This window comes from Archocentrus centrarchus, chromosome 3, assembly GCF_007364275.1.
Source record: "Archocentrus centrarchus isolate MPI-CPG fArcCen1 chromosome 3, fArcCen1, whole genome shotgun sequence".
In the NCBI taxonomy this organism is placed as follows: domain Eukaryota; kingdom Metazoa; phylum Chordata; class Actinopteri; order Cichliformes; family Cichlidae; genus Archocentrus; species Archocentrus centrarchus.
The window spans coordinates 18,227,955-18,253,258 of NC_044348.1; the positions used below are offsets into that span (position 1 = coordinate 18,227,955).

The window sequence follows — 25,304 nt, forward strand, 5'->3', positions numbered from 1 at the left end:
ATTTTGACATCCACTGATCTAAGACTTTCTATATGCGCAGTATAAACACAGAAAGTCTTTGAAGTGTGTGAAAAAGTATGTCTTTGTATTCATATTTAATGTTTTAATAAGCAATACAGGTCAAAGTTACACTTTTAGTTTTGCTAGTCATAATTAAAAATAATCTAAGAAAGCAATACAAGAGTTTTTTTTTCTTTTTAAATGTTGCATGACTGCGTTTTGTAACTTCAGATAGATGTATAATAATCCACCTTTATCTTTCAGTGTATGAATCTAGATCAGGCGGGGTCATCCTTGCACAGCTGACAGTCTGCAGAATTGCCATCTAAAAAGTCCTCTATAGTCTACTAATACTGCTACTGAATATATTGCTTTCAGTGTGAGTATTTAGTATGCCACATTGTTACATGTATAACAATATTCACAGTTTGTATGTAATTATGTATGTTGTTTTTCTTGTAAATTGAAGCTACAAATTGAAATGTTTATTAAGTTTTCAATTTGCTTTAGGAACTTTTCGTTCATTAGATATTTATTAATAATAATAATTGAATATAATTATTTTATTAATTCTTTTGGTGTTTTGTATAGAACTTCTATTAAGCTGCTTGTGTTTAGATATTATGTAACATTTGCAAACTTTGTTGAATTAGTTAAAAAAAAAATTGCCCTTTTAAAGGAGGTAGTGCATGTCATCTATTAATTGGAAAGTTGGTGGTTCGATCCCTGGATTTGAGATCAAAGCAGGAATGTTTCATCTGGAATCTGCTGTGACCATCATCTCAGCTGCTCAGAACAAGGCAAATTGCAGCTCTCTGCAGAGCTCTTCAGGAAAACAGTGAAATTATAATGCGACAAACTGGAAGTCCTAAATGAGGTAAAAAGAACAGATTAGTACTAATAAAGATCAGGTGGCTGTGGCTCAGGAGGTATCGCATGTCATCTACTAATTGAAAAGTTGGTGGTTTGATCACTGGCAGCTCCAGTCTGCATGCCAGGGTACCCTTGGGCAAGATACTCAACCCCAAGTTGCTCTCTGATGCGTTCACTGGAATGTGTGTGAATGTTACAAAGTGCTTGTATGACTGTGTGTGTGAATGAGGCATGTTGTACAAAGCCCTTTGACTGCTCATGCACAGTAGAAAAGTGTTATATATAAATAAATAAGTGTGCACTTCTTCTGACTCCTTTTCAGATACAGTGCTATGAAACAGTATTTGGCCCCTTTCTGATTTCTTAGTTTTTCTGCATATTTGTCACGCTTGTTTCAGATCCTCTGACGATCAACAAATTTTAATATTAGACAAAGACAAGTAAACACAAAATGCAGTTTTTAAATGATGATTTCATTTCTTAAGGGGAAAAAAAGCTATCCAAACCTACCTGGCCCTGTGAAATGTTAAATCATGAATAAACCACATTTTTTGGAAAGCTGAGTTCACTTTCTTTAGCCACACCCAGGCCTCATTACTGCCACACCTGCGGAATCAAGAAATCACCTGTCTGACAAAGTGAAGTAGCCTAAAAGATCTTAAAAAGCAACACATCATGCCACAGTCTAAAAAAAAAACAGCTTAGAAACAAAGTCACTGACATCTATCAGTCTGGAAAGGGTTACAAAGCCATTTCTAAGGCTCCAGTGAGAGCCATTATCCACAAATGGAGAAAACTTGGAACAGTGGTGAACCTTCCCAGGAGTGGCCGACCTACCAAAATTACTCCAAAAGTGCATCAACGACTCATCCAGGAGGTCACAAAAGAATCCAGAACAACATCGACAGAACTGCAGGCCTCACTTGTCTCTGTTAAGGTCAGAGTTCATGATTCAACCATAAGAAAGAGACTGGGCAAAAATGGCATTCAAGGGAGAGTTACAAGGCAAAAACCACTGCTGACCAAAAAGAACACAAAGGCTCATTTCACATTTGCCAAAAAAAACCCCGTCTTGATGATTCCTGAGACTTTTGGGAAAATATTCTGTGGACTGAAGTGACAAAAGTGGAATTTTTGGAAGGTCTGACTCCAGTTAGATCTGGTGTAAAACTAACACAGCATTTCATAAAAAGAAGATCATACCAACAGTCAAACACAGCCGTGGTAGAGTGATGGTCTGGGGCTGCTTTGCTGCTTCAGGACCTGGAGAACTTGTTGTAAATGATGGACCAAGATTTCTGCTGGTGTGATCCAGAGCACACACACACACACACAAAACAAACAAACAAACAAAAAAAACCCCAAACAAAACCAAAATTAAGGTTTTGGAGTGGCCCAGTCAAGTTCTGGACTTAAATCTGATTGAGATGTGCTGGCATGTCCTTAAACAGGCCATTCATGCAGGAAAACCCTCCAATGTGGCTGAATTAAAACAATTCTGCAAAGAAGAGTGGGCCAAAATTCCTCACAGAGATGTGAAAGACTCGTTGCCAGTTTTCACAAATGCTTGATTGCAGTTCTTGCTGCCAAGGGTGGCACAACCAATTATTATAGACTTGGAGCGCAATTACTTTTTCCACACAGGGCTAGGTTTGGATAACATTTTTCCCTTAATAAATAAAATAATCATTTAAATACTGAATTTAGTATTTACTTGGGTTATCTTTGTCTAATACTAAAATTTGTCTGATGTTATGAAACATGTAAGTGTGACAAATATGCAAAAATGGCACTGTATGTAAACAGTGTCAGCGTGTGTGACTAACCAAAGGCTTCCATGCCACATAGATATACACAGCTCAAAAAAATAAAGGGAACACTCAAATAACACATCCTAGATCTGAATGAATGAAATATTCTCATTGAATACTTTGCTCTGTACAAAGTTGAATGCGCTGACAACAAAATCACACAAAAATCATCAATGGAAATCAAATTTATTAACCAATGGAGGCCTAGATTTGGAGTCACACACAAAATTAAAGTGGAAAAACACCCTGCAGGCTGATCCAACTTTGATGTAATGTCCTTAAAACAAGTCAAAATGAGGCTCAGTATTGTGTGTGGCCTCCACGTGCCTGTATGACCTCCCTACAATGCCTGGGCATGCTCCTGATGAGGTGGCGGATGGTCTCCTGAGGGATCTCCTCCCAGACCTGGACTAAAGCATCCGCCAACTCCTGGACAGTCTGTGGTGCAACGTGACGTTGGTGGATGGAGAGAGACATGATGTCCCAGATGTGCTCAATCGAATTCAGGTCTGAGGATCGGGCGGGCCAGTCCATAGCTTCAATGCCTTCATCTTGCAGGAACTACTGACACACTCCAGCCACATGGGGTCTAGCATTGTCCTGCATTAGGAGGAACCCAGGGCCAACCGCACCAGCATATGGTCTCACAAGGGGTCTGAGGATCTCATCTCGGTACCTAATGGCAGTCATGCTACCTCTGGCGAGCACATGGAGGGCTGTGTGGCCCTCCAAAGGAATGCCACCCCACACCGTTACTGACCCACTGCCAAACTGGTCATGCTGAAGGATGTTGCAGGCAGCAAATCGCTCTCCACGGCGTCTCCAGACTCTGTCGGACCCTCATACCATCCTCATGGAGTCTGTTTCTAACCGTTTGTGCAGACACATGCACCCTTTATTTTTTTGAGCAGTGTATTTTAAAAAATATTTTCCCAAAATGACTTGATAATGTTTACATGTTAAAAATAAACAAAACAAAATAAAAACTGTGCTTCCTATTAAAATAAAAATGGAGTGTAAAGCAGTGTGTACTTTAGCTCGGGCCTACCGTGTCAGGGTGCACCCCTCACTCATCACTTCCAGTTTCAAAACACCAGGTCAGCAAAAAAGCATTAAGTTTAAGGCCTCACAACGGGACTTCACTAACCAGTGGATGATGCGGCTACATCCATCATTTCTATATAGAAAACTGGACAAACCTTCTTTAAGAGGGAAAAAATGGAAAATAAATTTTTGTAACAGCCCCCACCCCCAACCCCCCCCAAAAAACAAAAAACCCCATAACTTTCTACTGATAACTTTCTATATCCCAATGGATTCACCCAGTTTAAATGTTATCAAGCCTGAGCACAATGCAAAGAGACAAATTTGCTGAGCTGATGTTTTCAGGAAGTCTCAGTGGGAGTTTTTGCCAAAGTAGCTCCAATGATGTATCGATTCAGGGCAGCAGCTTCGGACACACACAGATTATTCTGCCGTTAATGGTTCTTCTAAGCCGCAGATTAACAATGGGTTCCCATTCCTCCCGTGTATGCAGATGTTAACCAGGACTTATACTAATGCACAGAGTGTGAGCCATCTGGGAGGCTGAGAGGGAGAAGATGTAAGATAGAATCTCAAGGAAGTTAGGAAGTAAAGATCACAATCACCCATTTTTATAAAAGTTTAACAGTTCTGTCTTTGTCCAGTCTCTTCTAATCACAACCCAAAAAAGCTGATGAATTCTCTCATGGGCTGCTACAATTCCCAGAAGTTGCTCTGTGTCTACACTGGACTCCCAGGTGAGCCTGATTGCCTTATCCTCACTGGGATGTCATCCATCTGTCCAGAAAAAAAAAATCCTCCTGCCTCCTGACACCTCTCATAACAGTTCCTTTCACTGTTGTCTCACTAAGTCCTTTTCAGATAAAAACAGGTTTTCACAACAGGCAGGTGTCTCAAAGTGCTGACAGCAAAATCACCATAAGATCATATTTAATTTATCTGTGTTTCAAACAAATGTTCTAAATACTGAAAACCGGAAATGAGAACGCTCTAATCCACTGTGCTACGATGTGATGCTCTCATTGGTCTCTGGCTCTCTCTCTCTCTCACACACACACACACACACACACACACACACACACACACACACACACACACACACACACACAAAACATCCTCTTACTCCCTGTGAAGCATCAGTCCCTTTCACTGTTAATCCAGCTGGGTCGTGCCTCTGTGCATTGCTGCACTTTAGCCATCTGATGAATTCCCCACGGACGGTCAGAAAAATCACATTTTAGGGCAGAAACTTTACACTTTTTGGATTTACATCTAGTGGAAGCTGAGAGCCTCTCATTCAGGGGTGGTACTCGGCTCCACAGGACTGAGACAGAAGATGAAGTCCCATCCCGGCAGTTCAACGGTGCTGCTGCCCATCGCTCTCTGCCTCAGTAAGGACCTTGCTGTACACTCCAGGAGTAGTGTGAGTGTGTTGTACATGTTTGTGTGCATTCAAGTCTGCTGGGAGAAGTGTTGAGTGTGCTTGTGTCTGTCCCACTTTCTGCCTGTGTCTACATCTGCAAATGCTATTTCTTCACTCTGGACTCAGGCAGAAATTTCAGGTTTGTTAGAAACGGTCCAGACAAGTTAAGATGGCTTATAAGGGATGTTCCCTTCAGCTTGTTCTGAAATTGACGAGAAAGGTTTTACAAATGCACTTACCTTAATGAAATGCTCCCTGTCCCCAGGCTGATTCTCTCACTCCCCTATGTTTGTGTGTGTGTGTGTGTCTGTGTGTGTGTGTGTGTGTGCGCACGCACGTGTGTGTGTATATATATATATATATATGCAGAAAGGTGTGCAACATTTTGTATTTCAGTGTGAACACTGATGGAATGAAACTAAGTAGATTTAGCTCAGTACAAATTGGAGGTGCTTTAGTTTTTAGTCTTCTCTTTGTACCATGTAATATTTCTGCTTCACCACATATCATATGTTATTTAACCTTTACTTTAACAAGAACATCCTTGAGATTAAAGTCTTTTTTCAAATACACCTGTCTATAAAAAAGGGGAGACAACAATAAAGTAGAATAAACAAAGAAAGAGGGAAACAAAATCCTTTAATTTTAGTCTTAAGAACATATTGTACTTTTTAACTTCACTATATTTATTTCATAGCTTTTGTGATTTAACAAATGAAGATTTATGCATGTAAAACACCAATAACAAATAAAATATGATGTTTTATTCAAATCAAGCCACATACAAATGCTGATTAATCACTTATTTTGTACATTTTATACAAAATTACTACTTTGATTTTTGTTCAAACCACACGTGGCTGCATTTCTCACAGAGTTTTACAAAAAAAAAAAATCAATCAGTTGATGAAGAAAAGAATCAGCAGATGAAGCCATATTGGAAATAAACAGTGGTTGCAAATGGAATCCAAATATTTCAGAAAGAGCTCAATTCACCCTCTAAACCCCTGCTTTTACATTATTGCAGCATGAAGTATCTTTACTTGTAATACTTGTTTGTGGTAATATGCACATTTTATATATATGTTATATTAAATATATTTATTATACATTGCTTAACAAATTTATTAAACCACCTGTCATAAAAACAAGAAAACACAAATGGTTTAGAAATCTGTGAAAAACTCATTTAAACTAAAAATCATATTATAATTTATTAGGAAAATGACACCTGAATTCATGTTTTTATACTCAAATTTGAGCCAGCACACTGGACTTCACTGAGAAGTCCAAAATTAAACATGCAACCACTGAAACAAATTTTCTCTTCAGGAATAAATTGGCATCCTAATAAAAAAAATTCTTTACTATTTTTTTTCTGCTTTTTTGTAATACAGTAAATTTGAATATTCATGGATAACAACCATTATATCCCTTCAGGCAAGGAGCTTGCACAGACTGGTGGATTAACCGTTACAGAAACATAAAAACATATTTTGGTAATTACCAGTACTCTTAATTTAGGGCAGCTGTGGCACAAACCCTATATTAGGTGGTGGTTTAAAAAAATTTGTTAAGCACTGTATATGATATTATTATTTTTTACATAAGTAAATGATGTAAAGTCAGACTTTCAAGGTTTTTTGGAGTTGGCTTTTTGACTGAGATGTATAAGAGATCTCATCTTTTCCCCCCTTTTAACATTTGTGTGAATTTTTTTCTTTGAATTCTTGAGCTATCACAAAGCAACATATTTCTTGAGGTCACAGTGTCCTTGACCTTTGGGTGCATACATGTAATCAGTTCATCCTTGAGTTCAAGTGAACATTTGTGCAAAATATAAAAAAATTCCCTTGAGATATTGAGCTCATGAGAATATGTTCCAACAACCCAAAAATATAATGCAATCAGCCATGCCTGTCATTGGTGGTGAGGCGTAAAAGCACATTTTATGAATGAACCACATTTGTGAAATAAACAATTAAATCTAAGTAGTTGCATGGAAATTTGCAATAGGATTTCATTCTTATTTCTTTTGTTTTTTGCAGACATTTTTATTATTATTGAAAAAAATGCTTGCAAGGAAACAACACAGACAAGCAAAAGCAGACAAATACATCAGGGCTGTAACAATGGAGCTAATAACGTGCCTTGACACATGATGCAGACACAAGGTCAGCCCAGACTGACTCTGAATCACAAAAGTTCCAAGTGATGTTTGAAAAAAAGGCAGGAAAAAAAATGTAAGCAATTTTTAAAAAACTTTTGGTTTATATTCTGCAGTCAAATGTATATAGACAGCCAGGTCTTCTTTAGGACTGATGTTTGGGGTCAGTTCATAATTCAAATATCAATGCTTGTGATGTATAAGATAAGATCAGTGTTCTTCACACCTTATGTAAGCAGTTTGATCAGAGCAATCAGTTGTACTGAATCAAAATGATCTATAAAAAATATCTATTTGATGTGGATGATGTTCAGTGTGCTGGACAGAGCCTTGCACTCAGTCACATCCAACACATTGGGAAGAGAGTATCCAAAATCCCATGGAAAGCCTGGAGCCAGAAAATGAAGGCTGTTTTAGCATCAGATTGATGTTTATGGTTTTAGACCCTGGAATATCTCACCAAGGCTGCTGGCAACCCAATGTGTCCAAGGCCAACGACAAACTGAAAGCGATCTACAGTACAGATTTACTCACGCCCACTCAGTGCTCCGGTCAGATCTTGTGTCTCAGCTTTTCAGGAAAGTTTCAGTGAAAACTCAAACTGCAGAGGGACATGTTATATCAGCTGATCGATGCAATCATACAGCTTATACGTGGCTTTATAGTCCTACATGGAATTTGGCTCTGAGGGTGTATAATCCCTCCAGATGAATGGAACACAACATATTTCTGTATCTGTTTGATCCATCTAAGCACCGGATGGATCATGCCTGCAAACATAAAAACATTGTGTTTAAATCCTCAACAATCTAGTGGTTTTATTTTTCTCCCATCATAACATTTTAGTTTATTATACTGTGTTTACAGTCTCCTCATATACACGTTAATTTCCTTTGCAGAAGCTCCCCAGCAGAGGAATAAATTAGTGTTTTGTATGTTTTTAGTGCTCAACTGGGAAAAAGAGCACTGACCTTCTCAGTGCTCTTATTGGTCAAATATGTTTTTGATAAAATTACCTCTTTGCACGGATCTCTTTGTAGTGTTTAAATATGCTTTCCTCTCATCTCTCTGTCTCCACTAGGCTTGGTTCCCGTGTGTCTCGGAGCTGCAATCCCTGTTTCATGTGGTTCCATCTACAAGCGCTTTGCTCAGTGTTTGCTCACACTTGGGGACAGTTTAGTGGACACACAAAAAGACCAGAGTACACAGGACATTGATGCAATCTGCAGGTGTGTGTGTGTGTGTGTTTAGGTGTGTGTGTGTGTCAGCCTGTTCCGTCACACCACGCTGATCTCCTTTCTTGAAAATGCTCTAATCATTTTTTATAACAGCACCACAAGCAACGTCCTGCTAGGCTTTACCAAATCCTGTATATGAAAGATAGTCAGTGAGGTCCCACACTCATATAGTAGCGACTTGTCAATCACATAACAAAGTAGACCCTGCTTTGTAGTTCTTTTTGAGTCTAATGGAGAACATAATTCACAAAATGATCATTATATTGTATTTAATGAGACTTGAAACAGGTGATTGAAACAGTAAACACTTCAGAAAAGTGTTCACTGAAGTCATGGATCAAAAGAGCTGAAGGGTGGTTTTAAACTTTTACTGAGGCTTTGTAGACATGTGACCCCTAAACACATGACATTAACCTGTCCGGTATTTTGGATGAGTGACAATCATGATCAGGTGAGTAAGGCTCCAGGCACACAGGTCTAGACATGGGTCTGTGACCATTTCCTGACTGGAGTTGGTGGCAGTCGCTGTGAAAATGATAAAATTCCAGTCACACAGACAGACCAGTCAGTGACCCCCTGGTAACCACCTGCCGCTAGGGAAAAACCTGTTTTCCCCAACCCGCTGGCAAAAACCTCCTTATGATTGCTTTCGTTGCTAACGTATTGTTGTAGTTGTAGTTTGAATGGAAGTGGACTTGTCTACAAACACTGCCCTTCTACTCCCTGAGTCATTGTGAAATTGCGAAAAGTGTGACACAAACTGGAAATGGACACCGTTTGGTTTCAGAGTGAAAATTATACCATTTGAAACACACTGGCTACAGCTCTAAGGCACAATGTTGCAGTTAGAGAGTTTACAGACAAACACAAAGAACTACAAGCAACTGTGGCAATCTGCCAACAACCAAAGCAATCACTGAGATTTTTATTGTAGCACCTTCTTTGCAACCTATTGCATCCAGCAAGAACCAGCAACCTCCAGTAACCACTACCAATCACCTGGGGAATGTACATCCTTATCGAGCACCCAGTGGTTGTAAAACATCCAATATGGTAGACAACTCTTGAGCAATGAGTGCATGAGGTCATGTGAGAAACCTCAGTACAATCTGACTTCTTTTTGCAACCAGAGGAGTTGTCTCATTCTGGCTATTAGTAAGAATGCAGGCTTCAGCCACTTTTTATATTGGCTACAATTTTAAACCCAAAAGCAGCATGGTTTGCAGCTTGGCAATATTTATCCATTGCTCTGTGCACCAGTTTACTTAAGGCTGAAATATTTAAACTGCTGGAGACACCCATGATGCTCTGATGGTGACTCCTACTGACTTGGATTGCCTCCCTGTTAGTTTAGTACCACGATACTTTATCTCATCATAAACTTTGCGACTCTCATTTTTCTTGCGGAACGAAAACTCTAATTTGTTCCATCATACTCCGTTCCTCCCCAGCACTGTGTTGTGTTCAGTCATATTTAGTGAATGGCAACACAATAAACAGAAAACGAATCTGGTGAAAGCGTAAAAAGGACGGCCTCACAGAGGAGCTGCAGATTCTTTAAGCTTGTTCATGTTTATGGTTTGCAGCATTATTTTTTAAGTGATCAAAACCATTTCCAGATGCTGCAGGCAGCTGTTTTTAGAGAGCACATCTTCTCTGTGTTTTTTAAACCCACACAATTGAACATTTCACTGGCACTCTACCAACGTAGCTGCAACATATGTTACAACCGCTGGTGTGGTCTAATAAAAAAAACAAAAACAAAAACAACAACAACAACAAAAAAATAATAAGGATAAAGGATGCATTTTCTCCCAATGCAGTGGTGAATGTTCACATTAAACATGGCAAAGTTTCAAATAATGAGGTCAGTGTATTCACAAGCAATCCCTGTGAGCCTGAAGTTTAGACTTCACACTGCTCTAAACACTCTGTTTCAGACAGGTTTTTTTTTGCTACTCTTTGCTCTATATGATGTCCTAATGTGGTCATGTCAGGAACACAACTCTGGTCATGAGCACTTAATCCCCACCCACTGTTGTTCAAACCTTTTGTTTGCAAGGGACAACCAGTCACAGAAGAGTTGGCTTAAAGGGAAAGGACAGTGGATGAATTATGCAATGCTACTCTGTTAGTGTCTAAGAATAAAAATATGAAGCTGGAAATGAACATAATAGATCTCCTTCAAATTAATACTGGAAAACGAGCAGTTTAACCATTTGGTGTTATGCATGGTTTTTGTTGCCCACTCTTAAGTCTGTGACCCAAAAGTGTTGTCAGAGGGTCCTGCACGCCACCAGTGAAGTGACTGCTTAAAGGCACTGTAGAAATCTCATTATTTTAATATACTGGGTTATTAGTGATGTACTGTGTTGCAGATACTAACTTCTCCTCCCACCCTTGTTCCTTGAAGGTCTTGGAATGCATTTCACGTTTGTGCCAACTCAGCTCTGGCCGGCTGTCCTGGAGAAGCAGCAGCTGTCTGGGAGTCTCTAAGACAAGAGTCCAGGAAGACAGAGTTTTCTGGAAACCTCTACAACATGTGCGCCAGCCGCACAACGCTCCCACCCAGCACCTTGCCTGCAGCTCAGAGCCCCCCCACATCTGACCAGACGAACCAGGAGACACTGAAAGGGCAAACACACAAGCACAGCCCCACCCTCATCACAGTGCTGCTCCCTGCATGTAGCATGCTGCTAGTTCTGCTCAGGAGTTAGTTAACCCATATTCTCCCTTCAGTTAGAGTGATGACAGCTGGTCGTCACCGTTCTGCTGCCCCTACAATCCAAACAAACAAGGGTCCTTAGATAAGGATCGCTATAACTGGATCAGTTTGAAATGTTTGGTTCAGTGCAGGAGTACACTGACACATTGAATAAATACTAATATGTTCAGATTGTTGTATGCCTTCTCTCAGAAAAATGCTGCTTACATGAGCATGTTTTCAATAAGTGCAAGAGTTTAAGTGAGTTTGATAAATTCATGATGTAACATTTTTCATTCAGTTATAGAACAACAAACCGATAATGTAGGGATGAAGAAGAGGACCACCTCCTTAATGAAGAAACTTAGCTAAAAGAAACTGGTTATGAGCAAACATTTGTTCAAAAAAAGAAAAACATGTATATATTTATTTATTAACACTGCTGCAGTTCATCAGCAATGTCCCGTGATTTGAGGACATGAGGACAAAGGAGATTTTGAGGGATGCTGTAATGCCAGGTGTTCAGATCTGCGTGCAACCTAATCAGGTGTGATCCAGAGGAGAGTATTATCAGCGGGGGGGGTGGGGGGAACAATGTTTTTGTGCAGTAGGTTTAACTCATCACCCTGTGTGACTGGTTTAACGACATGAAGTCAGATTTATGGGAGTGCAGACTCTCTGATGTGCTGTTACATGTTATCATTTGTGGAGACAGAGTTATTTCATGTGACTTTAACCTATTTTAAAAATGCTGCTTTTTGCAGTTTGAACATAATATTTTGATGTGCCCGTTGTGCGAACAATGTGCACACATCTCCAAAAAATGCACAAACAGCATACAATGAATATTTCCTTGGACAATAATAAAGAACAAAGGACAACAAACACATTAGTCAATGGTGGATGTGGAAGTTTCCTGAGTGTGTAATTTTTCCATTTCATTCACTGGTTTTCACATCACCGGTGTATTTGCTGCATTATTTTGTAGTTTTGTATTATAGACTGGTACATGCAACTTTGTATCACTGTGATTTTTCACCCAGTAACAATTTAAATTGAGGGTAAATACATGACACAATTCATTTAAATGATTCAAACTATTGCTGCTCCTTAAATCAAATGTTATGAGTCAGATTTTGTTCATGAGTGTGTCTCTCTGTGTGTAATCTTAATACCCTTAAGCTGTTTCATAACAGCAGAGTCATGATTAATCTCATCTCTCTTTATTCATCTGGTGTGTGGCAGGTTGCACCTCAAAAGACTTAAAAACAGTCTTAGTGCCCTCAGAGCAGATCAACACTGCAGGTGGGAAGAGAAAAATTAAGTAAGCCTTGAACATGATGTGAGCAGGTGTGAGGACTGAGGGGTCAGAGGCTAACACATGGCTGCAGCAGTCACTGAAACATCAGGTGGACCTCCTTAAATACCTCAACCGCCAGATTATCCAAGGCTCACAGTTTTACTTGAACAGCGCTATTTCATAGTTTTATGCATATACAGCTCATTCCATTTGCAGTTATCACTACAGATTTATCTGATTATAGTTTTGGGCTGAAACCCATCAGACTGCTTGTCAAAAAACATTTTGCTCTGTCTAAAAATACATATATAAAAGCCAGATTAAAATCCTGAATGGGACATGAAGACTAAATTTCAATAGAGCAGGCGGTGACTCTGCACTAAACATGGCAGGTCGCCACAGACAGAAAAGAATAGATGCAAAGCTGTTGTGCCTGACTGAAAATCACTCAGACATATGAAATTTTAGAGGTGTTACTTTGTGTGTGAGCTTGTGTGTTTGTGAGAGTGTAAAATAGACAGAGAAGACAGTGTCTCTCTACCCTGTGCATGTCCTGTTAAGGCCGTTACACAGAATTAGGTGCAATCAACCTAGAGGGTGTTTAATGAGCGAACAGAGCTACATCTGTTTACATCTGTTTATAGATAAAGAGCCCAGCATTTCTTTTAAATTTTCTCAAATATAACATGATTATATCACTGATTTGAAATGAAACAGTACTTTGTCCTCCCATTTTTCTTTCAGGAAAGACGATTTGACTCATAAAACACTTGCATTCTGCTTATGTAAGCAGACTGGTTTGTTAAATATAACTACAACAGATATGAACAGCAAACAAAACAGAAGGAGCATCTAGTTCTTGTGGTCAAAGGTGACTGTTTACTGGTAGTAATTCACCACTGCTACCTGTCTGATATGTGGAATTAAAAGGCAGATGGCTCATGGTGTCATAGGTCATGGTAGTTTTAAACACTTGAGCTGAAGGCAATTGGATCTCTTTTCAGGTTTTTGAACACCTGAAAGGCTTCTTCAATTCTAACAGCTGATGGGGAGTCCAGGGTATATAACCTCACATGCCATGACCCTAACAATTCACACCTCGAGTCACACTTCAACTCATGTGATCCCAGGATCACCGTCAAGGTGACAACTCTGCTACTCACAGAAATGGATTTTCATCAGCATTAGGTCTTTTTAAGAAGCCCCCCCTCTGACCTCTTCTTTTCCCCACAGTTAAACCCTGTAAAGAAATCAAAACATGGAACTCTTTTCACAAACCTCTTCTATATCCAGTTCCACTTTGCTTTCCAATTCTTGGTCATGGGTGGGCTCGAGCCTATCCCACCTGCCATAGATAGATACATAGATAGATAGATAGATAGACAGACAGACAGACAGACAGACAGACAGACAGAAAGAAAGAAAGAAAGAAAGAAAGAAAGAAAGAAAGAAAGAAAGAAAGAAAGAAGAAAGAAAGAAAGAAAGAAAGAAAGAAAGGCAACACTGTGCAACACCATTGGACGAGAGGTGTGGTAAATCCTGGACAGGTCACCAGTCTAGCCAATGAGGGCCAACATGCAAAGACAGACAACCATTCACGGTCACATTGACACCTAGGAGCAGTTTAGAATCACCAATTAACCTAACTTGCATGTCTTTGTACTGTGGAAGAACCTGTAGAGAACCAAAGACCTTCTTGCTGTGAGGTGATAGTACTACTACTATCTACTAAAACACAACAATTTCCCCTATCCTCTCTGGGGTTAATAAAGTGATCGATCTATCGATCTATCGATCTATCTATCTATCTATCTATCTATCTATCTATCTATCTATCTATCTATCTATCTATCTATCTATCTATCTATCTATCTATCTATCTATCTATCTATCTATCTATCTATCTATCTATCTCTGGACCACTGCACCACCTATCTGATAAAAATTGCCAGAATTACTCCATGACTATTACATTTTGGGGCTGGTCTGGTTAAATGAAATATGGACCACTAATTAATGAATGCAAATAAGTAATTATTAGCCTAATTCAAAGTTTCTGAACTGAATTAATTTTTTTTTTCAACAATTCAAACTGAATCAAAAGGAATTTCTAAAGAAATGTAAAGTTTTTTTAGCCTGCAAAAATACATTTAATTACAAAAAATGCTTTAACTTCTTTGTTTGATGGCCCATCTCTTTAGCAGAATTTTGTAATTTAATGTTGTGACTTTCCTAAAATAACAATTTCTTTAGCTTGAGTTTCTGTCCTTAGAGCATCCCAATGGACCTTCTCACTCTAATCTCTCTGTTGTGCATGTCACTGGAGACAATCTAGATCACTGAGAGCTCTTTCCAAGGAGCCTCAAAGCCCTCACTTACCCTGCCCTACTAATAAAATGTTAACATAGAATTCTTTTTTTTTTTTTCATCCTCAACTGAGACATCATCCGCTTTTGAGTGATGCATCTGTAGCAGATGGTGTGTAGTATAAAACATGACAGGGATTATGAAATCATGCTGTATTAGATTGTGCTATCCAATCCATATGGCCGAGGTTTTATTTTACCAGGATGTAAACACTTGTAAACTTGTAAGCTGCATTAAGCACCAACATTTCCTGTGTGACTCATGTACATAATAAATGAAATAAATATGAAATATATAATAGTAACAAAAAATTAATGATTATTCTCATGTAATTTCTCTGTGTTTTTTTTCTGGATGTTTTTCGTTATCTAAAATGAGAGTTTAATGATAGGGTGTGAGATACTGTATGCACCTTACAGACTGTAAACTAAAGTTATATTTTGTGATTTTAGGCTATAAAAACAACACGAACTCACATCTCTGAGGCATGTTTGTTATTATGCTACATTATTGTCTGTAGTCACGTTTTCCTGCTTGTGTTCTTTTGTTCCTTTCCTCTTTGAATAGAATAGAATAGAATGCCTTTATTGTCATTATACAGGATGTACAATGAGATTGGAGGGCCACTCCTGTTCAGTGCCATGTAACAGAAAATCAAACTCTCTAAAATAAAAATATTATAATCTAGTATGATCAATATAATCAAGAGATATACAGAAATAAACAATGTGTAAAATATACAAAAAAATAGAATGTATAAAAATATATACATGCATTGGTGCATCTGTACATTGTAAGAAAAGTAAATATGTGTATACATATAATAATGAAGATGATGAATATTGCACTTGGTGAATGAATATTGCACTAGTGAATGAATACTGGATATTACACAATATAGGAATGTCAGATATTGTTCAGTATGAATAATATAATATTGCACAGTTACAGTGGGTGAGTGTGTGAGTTCAGGGTGGTGATTGCTCTGGCGAAGAAACTGTTCTTGAGTCTGTTTGTTCTGGCTTTGATGCATCTAATACCATGAGGAATGACATTAAGGCATGTAGACAGGGATCAGCTGAAATCACCACTGAACTCTTTACAGAAACAGGAACACTCACAGGCCACTTTGTTAGGCGCACCTGCTCAACAGCTCACCAACACAAATAGCTAATCAGTGAATTACATGGCAGCAACTCTGCATTTAGGCATGTAGACATGGTCCAGATGACCTGCTAAAATTCAAATATGAGCGTTCAGAATGAGGAAGAATGGGGAAACTTTGCTTTAAACATTGTTTTGGATTTTCTTGACAAAGTCACTGGCACTTTGCCAACTTAAATGTTTTGCTTTTGTGTGCTCTCGCCTGCATATTATGATAACTCAGTCCTTGGAGTAAAATGGGAATCACCTAAAAATTTTTGAACCTTAACATATTTGCAAACCAGGTAAAATGACACACAAAAGACTTCAAAAGCACACATGTGACTATCAGACTGTGCCTAAATTGGGACAATTTATCACAAAAAGAAACAAGTGAAACCCTGGAAGCCCTCAGCAGGTCAGTATGCTGATGTTGCAAGTTTTTCTTGCTTCTTACTTTTTAAAACACGTTTGTTTATATATTTAGAATTTTTCAGCTTTTTACAGCTAGTAATTTTTGAAACCCACTTGACTGCTTAGCTGAGCTTCTTCAACTGCAAGCATGTACATCAGAGACAGTCATGGAGGGATGGAAGCGTGGACCAGAAGTAAACACGCTCACCTTACTGTTAAATTTATCACCTCAGAGTGAAATTTTTAATGCTCAAAAAGTCCAATTAGACCATGTTAGTCGTGTGTGCGCAGGAGTGTAGGTCTATATATTGGCACAGTTTACAACTCACCAGCTTTAGACTACGTCTGGAGAAACAGAGCGAGCCAAATACCTGAACTAAAAGGTACCGGGTACACAACGACTGAAACAAGAATCGCTTCTGGTGTTTCTGGAAGTCTGGGAGCTAGTTTGGGATCATGGAGGAGCTCGCCCGGGAGAGCATCAGCCTGTTGGCCCGATCTGCATCTCACGCGGACCCCCCAAGGCTTGGCTCATTTAGTGCAGTATTCATCATGTTGAAGTCGGCTCTTGGAGCCGGACTGCTCAACTTCCCGTGGGCCTTTCAGAAGGCAGGGGGAGTGGCCACTGCCATCAGTGTGGAGCTGGTGAGTACAGGATCCAACACACTGCAGCTGCAAATAACCTAAAATGCATTAAAATAATAATTTAAGTTCACATTCACTAGTTTTTTAGGTCTATAAATATGACTTCTGCACTTACATGGTTACTTTGGCTTTTTGCCTGCAACCTGTAGGTGTTCAATATAGACTCATGATCTCTCTCTCACTACTTGGTGTGAAAGAGGCACATATTTTTAACACGTGTACTCTAATGAAGCTTCCACTTTAGGTGAGGATCTGAACTTTCAGTGCACTGCATCTGACTGCTGCAAAACCTTTTTGGTGTGTGTGTGTGTGTGTGTGTGTGTGTGTGTGTGTCATCTGTGTATGCTTTCCAAGAATGGGCCCAAGAGTCAGAGGATTCAGAACTTGACTTCGCTGTCTCACGTGATTTCATACTGGATAACAGCAGTTGTAACAGTTACTTTAGTTACAGTATCTCAGTGAAAACAGCAGCTGTATGACAACAGGAGAGTATTTGTTGGAAAATATGACTTGAACACAGATGTTCTTTAATCAATTGATTTCCTACAGCATTAAATATGTCCAGCTGTATTTGTCACGGTCCTGGAGTTTAGACCCAGGATTTTAAGGTCTTAGTTTATGTCCCTCAGTTTATGATATTCTTTATTTTTTAGTCATGGTTAGGTTTCATAGTCCTGCAGTTCCTTTGTTCATTGTCAGATCTTGTCATCTTCATGTGTTTCCAGCCTGTTTAGAGTCAGTTTACATCCTGTTTGACCTGTTTGCTGTTTTTTTTTTTTAATTCTCCTCATGGATTAATGGAATTTGTGTTTTGGGCTTTTCTTTGCCTTTAATAAAGCTGGTTTTCTATTTTACATCTGCCTGCTTCAGTGGAGGTGGTTTGATCATCCTGCATTTTGGTCCTAAAACCTCCACTTCATGACAGCACTATCAGAAAGCTTCAGAAAAAAAACTGATCTTGATCAATCAGTTGAATAATTAAGTTTATTGTCCTAACATTTTTAAATGGAATTGTTTATTTTTTTGGCAAAATTGCAATAAATTTGCTGGTTCCAATTCATTTAATTCAGTTCAATTCAATTTTATTTATATATCACCAAATCAACAAACAGTCACCTCAAGGCGCTTTATATTGTAAGGTAAAGACCCTACAATGATTAAAGAGATAACCCAACAGGATGACCTCCTATGAGCAGCACTTGGCGACAGTGAGAAGGAAAAACTCCCTTTTAACAGGAAGAAACCTCCACCAGAACCAGGCTCAAGGAGGGGCAGCCATCTGCTGCAACCGGTTGGGCTGAGGGGAGAGACAGGATCAAAGACCAGCTGTGGTAGAGAGCCAGAGATTAATACAGTAATAACAACGTGTGTTTTGGCATTCTGGATTATTGGGTTAAGAACCAGTATTTTAAATAATAGGCTTTGGGATATTTTTCTTTGCATGTTTAGATTAGCTCTGACCTCTTCGATGCCCCTTCAGGTGTCTCTGGTATTCCTCATCAGTGGTCTGGTCATCCTCGGCTATGCGTCGTCTGTCAGCAGACAGAAGACGTATCAGGACGTGGTGAGAGAGGTGTGTGGGCAAGCTGTGGGGAAACTCTGTGAAGTCTGTTTCTGCTTCAACCTCTTCATGATAAGTGTTGCCTTCCTGGTGGTGGTGCAGGACCAGCTGGAGAAGTGTGAGTGAGGCTTGTGCCTTCCTCTTTTATTAAGGCCTCTCAACATCAGTGAGGAATAATGGCTTTATCTGTGGTATTAATGGAATAGAATACAAAAATTTTCAGGGCTTTTTGAGGATAGCAGGTAAAGGATCCTGCATTAGATCAGAAACTGCTAGAGAAAAATGGAAGTGTAATTGACTCAAAGGGGTTTAACAGCCAGTGGTTTAGAGCCATGAAAAACTCCCAAATTATTAATTACAGTAGGTAATTGTTTTGGACTGCAGATGAAAGAAAGAAAGCTTAAAAAAAATTATGTTTTCACACCACTTTCCATGTTATTTGACATTGTTGTGTTATCAAGGTAACTGACTGAGTTTGTGATCAGTTTAACAGCCATTCCCTATATCAAAAAATGTAATCTCTTTCAGGCCACAAATCACCTGCTCTTTCATTTTTATTCAAGCTTGTATTCGGTAAACACATGACTGGGAGCAGCGTTTTCATTTTTCCTGCGGCATTTTGTCCATCTAAAACCTTTCAAATCCCTTTTAGTATTTTTGTTACTGTTTCAAACAGACATTTGATTGGATTTACAAACACACTCCATCCCCCAAACTTCACCCGATTCGATCAGCGATTCTGCATGATACAGATTAGTGAGAAATGTCTGAAACACATTCACAGGAAACCTCGTGTTTCTGTCTGTTCATCCAGAAACTTTAAAAACCTTTAAAAAAAATCATAAACCACAAAGCAAAATGTACAGTGTGTGAATCTTTTGTGAGTCAGCTGCATGGGATTTGATAGGTCTTATTCCCTGTTCAGCAGGTAAATAATTACTTTTACTCTGCTTTTGTTTCTCCAGTGTGTACTTCTCTCTATGAGACAGCGACTGGCTTGAGTGATAAAGGGATGCCCTACCACTGGTACACAGACCAGCGATTTGCCCTCTTCATCACGTGCCTCGTAATCATCCTACCACTGTCCATCCCAAAAGAAATCAGTATCCAGAAGTACACAAGGTACGCAGCACTTGCCTGTGGTGTGACTGACACCCAGCTGAATATAAATGTTTACCCAGGTTCACTGTTTCTCTTCATGTCAGCGTGCTGGGGACGTTGGCTGCTACATATCTGTGTGTGGTGGTGATAGTAAAATATTACCTGATGGACAGCCACGCAGTCATAACTCCAGAGCACAGCCAAAGGTCAGTAACTCTGAATGCATTCATATATTTCTGATTAGTTCCTGGCATGTTTAACGCACCTCAGCAAACATGTAAATGTATTTTTCAGCTTGAGTTCATGGGCATCAATGTTCAGTGTTGTACCAACCATTTGCTTTGGCTTTCAGGTAGGATTGTTTTGGATACTTTTAACAGTTCACTTCCTAATGTTCCCTTCATATAATATACACTTATGGCCACGTTATTATTATTATTATGTACATCTCGCTAGTATCAGGTTGGACCCCCTTTTGCCTTCAGAACTGCCTTAATTCTTAATGGCATTGACTCAACAAAGTGCTGGAAATATTCCTCAGAGATTTTGGTCCATGTTGACATGACTGCATCACACAGTTGCTGCAGATTTGTCAGCTGCACATCCACGATGTGAATCTCCCACTGCACCACATCCCAAAGGTGCTCTGCTGGATTGCAGTCTGGTGACTGTGGAGGCCATTTGAGTACAGAGAACTCATTGTCATGTTCAATAAACCAGTTTGAAATGGTTTGAGCTTTGTAGTGCGTTATACTCCTGGAAACAGCCATCAGAAGATGGTATGCTGTGGTCATAAAGGAATGGACATGGTCAGCAACAATACTCAGGTTGGCTGTGTCATTTAAACAATGCTCAGTTGGCAGTAAGGGTGTGTGTTTCTCTGACACTGCCGTTTTTAGTTACTTTGTGTCTTGAACTTTGTTTAACTTCTGTTTTGGACTTAAGTTGGATTTTATCAGCCAAATAAACAACTTCTGTTTCTTTAAGTCAGCCTCTGTAGTCTCTGTTTAGGGCCTTCACTCCACAGACTCCTTTATGTGACAAAACAACACGACAAGGAACAGCACCAACTGATGCTTTAAATACAGATACAGTGGGAAATCAGGGGGGAATGGAAAGACCTGGGTAACAGAAAACAGCAGAAACCAGATTACAAAAATAGTAAGAACCTAAAATTAAACATGGAGGCATTACTAACATAACAAGAAAAGCCTGAAAGTAATAAACTGAGAACTCCAAACAACCAAAAAAACCCCAAAACAAAACTCGGGACCATGACACTTTCTGTTTTTATAAATCTTCTAATTTCACAGTAAATAAAGAATTCAGACTTCACTAAGTGTGACACACTCCTGTTTACCTGCTCAAACAATTAGCTTCATTATCAAAAAATATTTTAAGATAAAATAAACCCCTCTCCAATAGGGGTTGTATTAAGTGTACTAGGATGAACTCACTGATCAGCATCATAAAAATTCAGCCCAGAATCTGAAGCAAAAACAACCACAAACCCAAATATTCTCACTGTGCGCATTTGTGTGTGTGTGTGTTTGTAGTGCCATGAAGCCTGTATAGCGATCTACAGCAGCATGGAGAACCAGAAGATCTCTCACTGGGTGGTCATCTCTGTGCTCTCCATGTTTTTCTGCTTGCTCATGTACACTCTAACTGGTGAGCCCACTCCTAAAACATCTACCTTGGTGCATTATGTGCTTACCTGAAGACCACCAATCACACCCACTCGCTTCCTCTCCAGGTGTGTACGGCTTCTTGACATTTGGACAAGCCGTCGCCTCAGACATCTTGATGTCATATCCAGGAAATGATGTGGTCATGATCATTTCCAGACTACTTTTCGGAATCTCAATTATCACCATCTATCCGATCATTCTTCTTCTGGGGAGGTAAGTCTCACCAGAGTGGAGCTGTTTCGTTCTGTGTGACTCTGAGTGTGCTCACTGCCACAATGTGCCTCTCTGTGTGGAACAGATCAGTCATCCTGAACCTGATGCTACGAGTTCGCAGGCATTACCAGGGAATTGTTACTCACTCGTTTGAGAGTCGCTGCAGAGTTGTTCTCACTGTGGTCTGGATCACCTTCACACTTCTCATTGCCATGTTTGTACCCGACATGAGCGATGTCATCAGTGTCATCGGAGGAATCAGCGCCTTCTTCATCTTCATCTTTCCTGGTAGGAACAAGCTTCAGTTTAATGTGTGTCTCTATATTTGAAAAGAAAGAATTACATTTGTATAGGTTTGACTTACAATTGTACTGTTTGATTATTAGCTTGAACAGCATTTTCCTTGAAGCAATTAATCATTTGGTCTCCAGAATGTCAGGAAATAGAAAAAGGTGTCCCTCACCATCATTTAATATCTTATAGTTATGTATTTTCACTGCTAAAAACTCACTGATGATCTGAATACAAAATAACTTTCTGTTCATCAACTGATTATTTCATTTTTCTATCAAGTGGCAACCTTGTGCAGTTGCTCTAATATGCACCTATAGCTGGCTTCAATAGCAAATCACTCCCCATAGACTCTAATGTTAAAATGTCCAACACTAAAGTATTAATAAACATTGTTACACCTTGGAACCAAAAAATGATTTGTACTCTATGGACAGTTTCCCCCTTCATTACATTATATGGGTGGTATATTATTATTTATTAACTTTTTGCAACTTACATTTGGATATTGGAGAGGGGCGTGACTGCTTTGACTGACAGATGTTCCAGAAAAGGTGGCTGTACATGAATGCTGTCTGCAGAAAATCACCTTAACTAACTGGAGTCACTAAACTGGACCTCTCCACAATATTTGTCATGTTGTTGGTGCCATTTAGAGCATTTTTAATATTTTTTTGATTGATATAGCCCATCCAAAAAGTCTGAGCTTCAGTTTTTGTGAATAAAATATTTATTTATATGTAGCATACAGCAATAATTTATGGAAGCTTGTTTCTGCCGCTGTCTGTCTTTCTGTGTTAGCCCTGCGACAGGCTGGCGACCTGTCCAGGGTGTACCCTGCCTCTCGCCCTATGACAGCTGGAATAGGCTATATTTAGTTTTTTTATATGTGGTGCATCTGGCAGACGTTTGTCTTCGTACAATCTGTTTAATTTTAAACTGCTTTGAAGCCTAACTTTGACGTAAGCAGCACACAAAGTTGTGTTGAATGATTTAGCAAATAATGGAGTTGTTTCGGTGTGTGACCCCACGAGTATTGCACGTTGACATCCCTGTGACCTCTATAGCTGCATTTCCCACTCCGCCAAGCATGTTTTTGGTTAACTGGTGATTTGAAATTGTCATGGAGTTAAATTAAGGTAGATAAATTACCTAAGACAGAATAAAAGCTGTGTGAAATGGTAAAGGGCTAGTTAGGTGCCACAGAAATGCCAGTGCATCTTATTTCATTCCCACATGGCTCTGAATGGATACGTGCTAACCCGGGTACTTTCATGTGTGGTGTGTTTTTGTGTGTTGCAGGTCTTTGCTTAGTGTTCACCATGCAAACTGAAAACATCTCTTCAAGAGTCAGGTGAGCAGACAGAAAAGCTTCATCTGAGTGGGACGTTTACAGTTCATTTATTATTCTAACTTATTCAGCTAGTATCTCCATTTTGGAGAAAACAGAGACAATGTGTAACTAATACATTTCCTGTTGATTTGGAATAACTGTAACCTGGGGTTATTTAGTTGAGTCAGCCAAACATGCTTAAAATACAAAAATTTCCTTTCTTGGAGATTTTCAGGAAATGTAGTACATTTTTCCATGACTGTACTCTAAAAATTACTCTTAGATTTGTCACACAGTAAATTTGATCCAGTGTCTCATAAGTCAAGGATTTCTGGATAAAGGACAGACTAAATGCTTCTGAATTATTGTTTTCAGAAGATTTGTATTGTTTGTTATTTTTTGTTAAATTGTTGTTGCTGCTCAGGGTTCATCTGCACTTGATCTGTCACATGATGCCCCTGAAGACCTGATTTTATTTTCATGATTGCAGGGCGATTTTAACAGCCTGGGGAGTCATAACAATTGTAGTTGGAGCCTTCATCTTCGGACAGAGCACGACCCTCGCTGTGATGGAGGTTTTCCACAAATTCTAAACTTTGCTGTTGATTTAGAGAAGCTCTTCTTTTTTCTCAGGGAGCTGAATATTACATTTTCTAAAGGTTTTTAGTTGTATTTTTAGTAATATTTAGTTTGTCTGAGCCCTCTATATCTGTTGAGCACTGCCAGGGGGCAGCATTGCACCATTTAGGAAATGCATTTATCTGTATATTTTTCATTCATGTACTGTATGTGGAACTGCATACTGACAACACAGATAAGATGAAGCTGTTTTTCTTATCATGCTTATTCTGGCCACAGCGATAGCGTTGATATGATGGCTTGTCTGAGCGCGCTGAGCTTTTTTAATATAAACACATGGATTCATTGTCCCTGAAATGCATTTTCACGTTTATAGGATGATAAACTGCCTAAAGACTCATTTTTTTCTTTTAAGTGATTGTTTCTTATCTTTTCTCCGCATTTCTAAACTCCACAGGGCCTTAATCCCAGAAATAATAGAAATCTGTCGCTTTCACTGAGCACAGAGTGATGGCTGAGGTGTGTTGAATATAGCTGTTTATTGTTTATTGACTTCAAACTTAAAGGAGTAATGGTACGCTGCCTGAAAGCATGCACATGCTGGCACACGTGTGCCAGTGCATGAGTTACACTAATAATAGTTTACACTAAATCTAAAAATTGGGTGCTTTATCTGTGTCTGGAGGCATCTGATTTAAAGGAAAACAAGCTATGCTAACTCTGCAGAAATGCAGCACTTATCTGTTTGAACATACACCATTTAAATCACTTTCATTCAGAATAAATGAATCTAGAAAAACACAGAAGTTCCTCAGCATTATGCAATAGATGCTTTCTATTGATGTCCTTAAGGGACAACCTCAAACTGATACTCGGCTTGTGTTTAGCCCATAAATTGTATTTCATAATGTTTACTGTTTTCACCACTTTAGCAAATTAGCATGCTAACATTCGGTAATATTCACTGAATAGAAATAACAGCTGATTGGTTTAGCTATTTGGTGGAAGGACTGGACACATTGATATTCATGACACTAAAACAAATCACCACAAATCAACCAAAGAAAACTCACTTACAGCTTGCTAGCGCTGCGCTGGAAGTAGTTTTGCCTTCAAAACTGCTCTAAATCTTTGTGACACAGATTCAACACTGTGCTCTAAATATTCCTCAGAGATTTTGGTTCATATTGACATGATAGCATCATTCTCTGTAAACCCTAGAGATGGCTGTGTGTGAAAATCCCAGTGGATCAGCAGTTTCTCACGTAAATCTCCTTTCTTCCTCATTCTGATGCTCAGTTTGAACTTCAGCAGCAACCCTGTCCTCATGCCTAAATGCACTGAGTTGCTGCCATGTGATTGGCTGATGAGACATTTGTATTAATGCGCAGTTGAACTGGTGAAAC

At 39.1% G+C, this 25,304-nt stretch overlaps 2 protein-coding genes across 2 annotated transcripts; both read left to right on the forward strand.

The window, feature by feature from the left end:
- The first annotated feature begins 4,881 nt into the window (after positions 1-4,881).
- On the forward strand, positions 4,882-11,450 carry nrn1lb (neuritin 1-like b). The gene is made up of 3 exons (XM_030726204.1): positions 4,882-5,119; positions 8,400-8,547; positions 10,970-11,450. The coding sequence occupies exons 1-3, from the start codon at positions 5,065-5,067 to the stop codon at positions 11,271-11,273; spliced, it is 507 nt and encodes a 168-aa protein (XP_030582064.1). The 5' UTR covers positions 4,882-5,064; the 3' UTR covers positions 11,274-11,450.
- Positions 11,451-16,940: 5,490 nt separating this feature from the next.
- slc38a8b (solute carrier family 38 member 8b) lies at positions 16,941-23,936 on the forward strand. The gene is made up of 10 exons (XM_030726329.1): positions 16,941-17,129; positions 18,610-18,808; positions 19,656-19,812; positions 19,896-19,997; positions 20,086-20,143; positions 21,348-21,462; positions 21,548-21,695; positions 21,781-21,983; positions 23,289-23,340; positions 23,810-23,936. Exons 1-10 carry the CDS (start codon positions 16,941-16,943, stop codon positions 23,910-23,912), a joined length of 1,326 nt encoding a protein of 441 aa, XP_030582189.1. The 3' UTR covers positions 23,913-23,936.
- The last annotated feature ends 1,368 nt before the right edge of the window (positions 23,937-25,304 follow it).

Coding starts and splice junctions, on each gene's coding strand:
- slc38a8b (XM_030726329.1), top strand. CDS start 16,941: ATGGAGGAGCTCGCCCGGGAGAGCATCAGCCTGTTGGCCCGATCTGCA. Junction 20,144..21,347: donor CCATTTGCTTTGGCTTTCAG/GTAGGATTGTTT, acceptor GTGTGTTTGTAG/TGCCATGAAGCCTGTATAGC. Junction 21,984..23,288: donor CTTCATCTTCATCTTTCCTG/GTAGGAACAAGC, acceptor TGTGTGTTGCAG/GTCTTTGCTTAGTGTTCACC.
- nrn1lb (XM_030726204.1), top strand. CDS start 5,065: ATGAAGTCCCATCCCGGCAGTTCAACGGTGCTGCTGCCCATCGCTCTC. Junction 5,120..8,399: donor GCCCATCGCTCTCTGCCTCA/GTAAGGACCTTG, acceptor TGTCTCCACTAG/GCTTGGTTCCCGTGTGTCTC. Junction 8,548..10,969: donor GACATTGATGCAATCTGCAG/GTGTGTGTGTGT, acceptor TGTTCCTTGAAG/GTCTTGGAATGCATTTCACG.